Source organism: Oreochromis niloticus, linkage group LG22 (genome assembly GCF_001858045.2).
Source record: "Oreochromis niloticus isolate F11D_XX linkage group LG22, O_niloticus_UMD_NMBU, whole genome shotgun sequence".
Taxonomy (NCBI): domain Eukaryota; kingdom Metazoa; phylum Chordata; class Actinopteri; order Cichliformes; family Cichlidae; genus Oreochromis; species Oreochromis niloticus.
The window spans coordinates 30,102,928-30,110,100 of record NC_031985.2 but is presented as its reverse complement, the minus strand read 5'-3'; the positions used below and the strand labels follow the sequence as shown (position 1 = coordinate 30,110,100).

At 45.8% G+C, this 7,173-nt stretch overlaps 1 protein-coding gene across 1 annotated transcript; it reads left to right on the top strand.

Annotated features, from left to right (window-relative positions):
- Window positions 1-512: 512 nt before the first annotated feature.
- On the top strand, window positions 513-4,255 carry sox4a (SRY-box transcription factor 4a). Its single transcript, XM_005450780.4, has one exon. The coding sequence runs from the start codon at window positions 981-983 to the stop codon at window positions 2,094-2,096; it is 1,116 nt and encodes a 371-aa protein (XP_005450837.1). The 5' UTR covers window positions 513-980; the 3' UTR covers window positions 2,097-4,255.
- The last annotated feature ends 2,918 nt before the right edge of the window (window positions 4,256-7,173 follow it).

The window sequence follows — 7,173 nt, the reverse complement described above, 5'->3', positions numbered from 1 at the left end:
ACCTGAGTCTCTTTTTAAATCTGCCGGCTGTGATGTCATAGCGTGTCGTAAGGAGTCGCAAATAGCAGGTTTGGGGCGAGATTGTTTTTGGGTGGGTGTTTTCTCAGCATTTCCTTGCTTTACCCCTCCAACCGACAAACACTCAGACACATTACACAGGATCTATATTTAGTCACTACTCAACCACATGAAGCTAATTTGGATCTAAGTATATCCCTCACAGCCAGGAAAAGGACACACACACATATAAACATATATATATATATATATATATATATATATATGGACACACACACACCACAAGTTTGCCTTCCTTCAGTGGAGTCTGACAGGAATGAGGTCAGACACACGGATCCTCATTGCACATTATTATTATTATTATTACCAGTTTTTTTTTCTTTTTTATTCAGCCAATGGCAAGAGGAGGTGGGAGTGGTCCGACTCAAAAATCGGGATGGCGACAGGCGCTGATTGGCGCTCACGTCTCGCGATAAAGCTATAAAAGGGCGAGGTTCTCGTTGTTGTGTTTACAGTAATATCAGGGAGCTCGCAGGGAAACAGGGAGACTATGAGAAAGCGCAGCAGCTCCATTCAGCCACATGGTCTCTCAGCCGCACGGAAGAGCTGCGCTGCTCACAGCCAGGTTCACGTAAGGGACTCGCACTGCTGCGGCCCACAGCGGCGCGCTTTCAGCCTTGCTCTGCGAGTGTTCAGCCGCACAGGCAGTTGAAAATTAGTTTCCGGATTATTAGTTTAAAAAAAAAAAAACTGTCGCTGAGAAGCGCAGAAGAAGAAAAGTTAAGAAGCCCGAGCGTCTCCAAAGCGTGCTGAACTGAAAAGAGAGAGACAGACTTGGATGGACTTTTTTTGTTTAGAGACCTGCTCACAGCAGTGCTCTGACTCCAACAAGAAGTGAGGAATACGTTTTTGAAAAACTTTGTGAAAGCACTGAGCGGTGTTTTCAGACACTTTGGAGAGATATGGTGCAGCACATGAGCCAGACAGAGAGCGCCCACGCTCATTCCCCCGGCGGGGACTCCACGGACACGGGAGAGATGGACCTGGAGATGGATGCGTCTCCTACCCCGGGGTCCCCCTCCTCCCGGGAGCGGAGCGACTTGGCGTGGTGCAAAACTCCGACGGGACACATCAAGAGACCCATGAACGCGTTCATGGTGTGGTCCCAGATCGAGAGGAGGAAGATCATGGAGCAGTCGCCGGACATGCACAACGCGGAGATCTCCAAGCGGCTCGGGAAGCGCTGGAAGCTGCTGAAAGACACGGACAAGATCCCGTTCATCCGTGAGGCGGAGCGACTCAGGCTCAAACACATGGCCGACTATCCAGACTACAAGTACCGGCCCAGGAAGAAAGTGAAGTCGGGGAGCGGGGCGAGTAAGCAGGCGGACCGCGGGGAGAAGAGCGGCGAGCGCGGTGCCAAGTCCGGCGTCAAGAGAAGCCCCGCGTCCAAAGGAGTGAGCAGGACGCACAAGCAGGGGGGCGTGAGGAGCGCGGCGGCGCAGGAGTACGCCTCTCCCGGTGACCACCAGTCGCTCTTTAAATCCAGGTCGGTGTCCGGGGCCAGGCAGATCCCAGAGAAGCGCAGCGGAGAGGCTCGGCGCGCGCACATGTTCGGAGGGGCGGGCAGCCTGGAGAGCGGGCCTCCTTCCGTGGGAGTCCCGGCCAGTCCCGCCCTGAGCAGCTCGGCGGAGTCCAGCGACCCGCTCAGCCTGTACGAGGAGCAGAGCCCGGCGGCCAGCGAGACCTCGCACACCGCGCGCCTCAGGTACACCCGCCCTTCTTCTCCAACACCGTCGGCCTCTCACTCCTCCTCCTCCGTGTCGTCCTCGTCGTCGGATGAAGAGTTCGAAGACGAGCGGCTCGACCTGAACCCGAGCCCCGGCTTTGAGAGCATGTCTCTGGGCGGCATGGGCTTCTCCGACGCGGAGCTGGACCGGGACTTGGACTGGAGCTTCGGGGAGTGCGGGGCGGGCTCTCACTTCGACTTCTCCGACTACTGCACCCCAGAGGTCAGCGAGATGATCTCAGGAGACTGGCTGGAGTCCACTATCTCCAACCTGGTGTTCACCTACTGAAAGGTGGGAGAGAACCGCGACGCCCACCCCACCACCACCACCCGCCCAGCAACGTTTTGAACTGTTCAAACCCACCCCACCCGACACCTCAGACAGGCGTGTGCGTCCACACCAGAAGATTTCCGCTGTTCTTTCACTAAAAGAGGGAGAGTGAAAACGGGAAAGAAAAAGGTAGGCCTGTGTGCGCGTTGAAGCCCAGGCACGCGCCGCTCACAGACTTGTTGGAACTGCGCTCGGTGCGCTTGACGGGAACGCGCAGACCTGTGGGGAGGAGGGGGGGGAGGTGGGGTGCTTAGTTTGCATTTGGACTCGGAGGAGGAGTGAATGTAAGCAGAGAGCAGTGATACAGACTCGAGCTCGACTGTTCAACCCAATCCGCACAGGATGAAGACTGAGACTGAACATTTGAACATTGATGTTATTTTTGAGGTCGGGACACTTACTGGAGAGCTCGTCATGTTGGGGTTTTTTGTTTGTTTGTTTAAAGATAGCCAATTCACATTGACCATCGAGTTGCTATTCAGGTGTAGTTTTTTTTTCCGAACTAGAAATGTTTTTAATATCAGCAAGCATGCCCTCCACGTTGAGGAGGATTTTGTTGTTGTTTTAAATGCGTAAAAAGGAAGAAAAAAAAAAAGTTCATTGCTGCGTAATTACGCAATTTGTGTGACCATAGGACTCAATTCACGATCACCAGCTTCTCTTTCAACGGCAGGACTTTAAACATAGACTGACTCCAAACTTCAGAAGCCCCTTTTCTGAACACTTTTTAAAACACTCAGTGCACAATTCAGGACCAATGCTTTTTCCTCCCCCCTGACGCGCATTCTTTCTGCCTAGTGCTTCAACTTTGTAGTTTCTGTGTCAGATGACGTTTTTTTTATATCGATGTATTTATACCGGCCAAACTTTTTTATACATAGAAGTATTGTTCTCGTACAGGTCTCGTTTGTGTTTGTGCACATAACACCTGTCTGTATCCAGCGCGGAAGGGCTAGAAGTGTATCTTATTTAAAACAAAACAACAAAAAAAATGTCCGACTTCTCTCACTTTTATGGAGATTTGAGTGTGTCATGATTTTCTACTTGTATTTTTGTACAAAATCTATAGAGAAAAAAAAGGAGGGGGGACGTTTTTTTTTTTCTTCTTCCGGCGAGTGGGTAGCCTACAACATTGTTGTTTGGATCTACATTGGTGTTTTAGTCGTGCAGAGAGAGGGAGGGGTGGGGGGTTTGTTTGGCACAATCTGACCTCACAGTGTTTACAGTATTTACCCACATGCTTCTTAATGGCACAGTGACTCCAGCTTCACCAGCGAAGTAAACAAAGCGCCACTGAGGCTCCCAGCCTGAGTGGTGACTGTGTTTCCAGTACAACACAGACCTAAAAGAAAGTTTAGGTGCGAAAGATCCCAGAGAGTCACTGTTTGGATAGAGCTAATACCTCTGTGTGCTTTTTTTTTTTTTTTTTTTTTTTTTTAAAATTATGGAGATAAGTTTTATTTGAACCACTGGATGGAATTTCACACTCATTCCACTTTTTGCCTAGACTTTTTTGGAGGGAGGGGAGATGTATGAAGTGCTTCATCTGTTATTGCGCAAATTGCATTGAAAAAAAAAATAGTATTTAACCTTTCTGTACCTGTTGGCTAAGTATAGCAGGCTAATTGTTTTCCTATATTATGGCATGGCAAATAGCATTTGTATTTCAGATTCAGGTATATGTAGCTATAGCTGTTGTGTTTAAGATTTTTAAAGAATAATAACGAGATATTTATGTAAACTGACTGTATTATAAGCAAAGATTGTGTGGTTTTTTTATGTATGATGATGATGATTGACAGGCACTAGGACAGCCATCTTTGGACATGTTGAAGATGATTGTGGTCCAGGAGTTTCTTTCCTTTCTTTTTTTTTTCTTTTCTTAATTTTTTTTTTAAAGATTTTTTTTCTAGCGTCCTTTTTTTTTCTTTCATTTGTGCAATATGCTGTGTATGATCATGTTTTGTCCAATCATGCCAATATCATTTGATGTTTTATGCTCAAAAACCAGCCAATGTTTGGGTCAATCACTGCCTCTCAGACCTCTGTACAGATTGTCGTTTTTTATTTTTTTTCTTTTCTTCCAAGAAGGAAATAAAATCAGCTGGAACTGAAAATGTTTCTCGTCTGTGTGAATATATAAGTTTACTGGCTTTTGCATAATTCGTACCTTCCTAGAGGACAAACATAAGCACTGCTGTGTGGTTAGCTGACAGCAGCCTCTCCAAAATCTCCAATCTGATGTTTACATCCTGTCTGAGTGTGAGCGTGCGTGAACATGCGTGCAGCTCACGGGGGTGTTTGCCGTAGGTAAGTGTGCAGCTGCAGACAGTGAATCAATAGGCACCCAGTGAATCGATAGGAGTGGTCTCCTCCTCTCTCGCTTACTCCATCTCATTCTGCACGTGCAAAAAACGTGGCTGCCATGGAAACACTGTATCCAAGAGAGAGGTTGCAATCCGCTGGGGAGCAGTACGGCACTCGCCCGTGTGTGTGTGTGTGTGTGATGGATAAGGGACACAGACTGATCCATCAGGGTGGGGTGGTGGGAGGGGGATAAAGGGGGTGGCAGACATTTCTGCAAGGCATGACTGGAATAAAGGAGGCATGTGTCTGTGTGTGTGTGTGCCAAAGGGAGGGAGGGAAGGAGAGGGTAGAGAAGGGGGGTGTTTGTCTGTCCTGGTGGATTGTGCAGGAGACTGCTCCCAAATCCAATTAATTCCTTCTGGATGCATTCATTTGTCTCCTACATCTGATGAGAGAGAGAGAGAGAGAGCCACACATGGAGAGAGAGACAGAGCAAGAGAGACCCCTAAGGTTCAGCATTTAGTGTGTATCAATTTACGCCCTTTTCCACAAGAGACATTGGTAATTATTTCCATCTCCCCTCTTCTGTCAGGGGAGCAGGGTCGTCTCCAGCTTTCCTCTGACATCTCAGCCTGGGTACTGAGAGGGAGATAAGGCATGGCCATTACAGGCAGCGCACCATCCCAAAGATGAGACACCGGCTCCCGGGATGTCTGCAATAAGCTTGACATTACTGTGGAAATGGTGTGTGAGGTGTTGTCTGAAGTGTTCACTCTGTTTCAGAAAGAGGGAAAAAAAAGTTCAGTCTGGTCCTCAGAGTGTGGGGACGAAAAAGATCAGGTGACCGTGACTGCTTCAAATACAGGCCAACAATAAAATACCAGCGATCTGAACAAAGGTACACATTTTTAACCCTTTATTATTATTTTATAAAATCATCACATGATTGAAGCATCATATGAAATGAAATTGTTTCATGTGTTTGCCTCTGTGCTTAATCTCAACATTTCTTACACATGTGACAGGAAAGAATCCAGGGAGCCAAATGTCACTACGTGAGAACAACTACCTGAATTTTTCATTTTCTCCTGCTTTATACTGCGATTGAGAAACTGCTGGGTGTATGAAAAGCTGTGCCTGAATGTGAGTGTGTGAATGGGTGAATGTGGTTTGTAATTAAATCCCTCTGAGCGGGCGATGAGATTGGAAGTGCAGCCCAGTTCAAGGCTAAATATTTTACTCTTCTGCAATTCTTTGACAAATAGGTGTAAAGTTTCAGATTCAGCTTTTACACACACACAGTAGAACATATAAGCTTTTAAAATACATGGCTAAATCCATCACTCTGAATGTTTTCCGCTTTTAAAAGTAGACAATATCAGTGTCTAGTTGGGGCTTTCTTGCCATGTTTCCTTTGAAGTGTACCAGCAAAGAGAAGTTTGTCCATTAAACTTTCTTACCGGATTAATCATGTCTCAGTCCCTCTCATTTCTCTTGTGACACTTTTGTAAAGCATTACCCAGCTTGATCTGAAAGTGTATAAAGCATAGACTGTATTTAAAAGATGGTATAACTACCATAGTGTTAGTTAAAGTCATTCTTTAACCCCTTGAGGGGAGCATCCTCACTGTCCCCATCTTTGTTTTCTGAAATCGGGCAGCGAAACTCACGGGACAGATGCGGCTGTGAAACCAAGTGACACTGCCCACTTATTCAGTAACAACATTTAAACCCACAAAGAGCGAGTCCCACAGCCTGACATGCTTTGTCCTCCTTATGGAAAGTAAGAAAGTGAACATCACTTGAGATCATAAATCCACCAGAGAAATGTTTACTCTAGTGATAACTCAAGAGAGCTGAGGAGTGTCTTCCATGTAGACATCTACAGCTAATTTTTTTTCTTGGCCCCCTGCTGGCTGTTAGAAAGAATGCAAGTTTATAAGGTACTCCAAAGCAAATAAATCAAAAGCTTGTTTCAGACCGTGAATAAACTGATTTCATTTTATTGTCTTTGTGTCCGGCTGCACAAAGGGTTAGTGCGACATAACAACAAAGGAATCATTTGCACAATTCATGCAACCTGTCTCAAACAGAGCGCAGGAAGAAAATTATACTGCTGCAAGATTCCAGTATTAATAAGACTTGGTTGTGTTGTGTGACTTGGTTTTTAATTGGAATGGATTTTTTTAAGTTGACATATTGATATATTAACAAATTTATAACAATGTGTATCATGTTTTATCTGTGTCATTTTTATGTTTGACTTTTAACATTTTTATAGTGTTATATTAAGCGATTTACAAGCCTCGAATAACTGTGTCATACTACAGACTGTCCCTGGGCTACAGTGTGTATTTCCTCTATGACAGAGCAAGAATAACCTGGAGCATTACTACAAAAGTATTACATCAAAGTGTCCAGGATTATTGCGGTGATGCCACATAAGATAAATAAAGCATAAAGTGAGAGGAGATCACTGCTAACTGCTGAGCTCATACGCCGTGTTTCCCTATGGGAATATTATATCATATATAATATCACACAGAAAGCACAGTGGATAAAAATACCATTTAAATCCTACAAACGCGCCTTTGAACACCACAGATGTGTTCAGGGTCCCTGCAGACTTACTGCAGGAATATTGGAGTGATTTTTCGCATGCTGCCGGTGAAGTTGAAGGCGGGACACAAAGTCATGAGGCATGCATAGACAAAGAAGTACACAAACA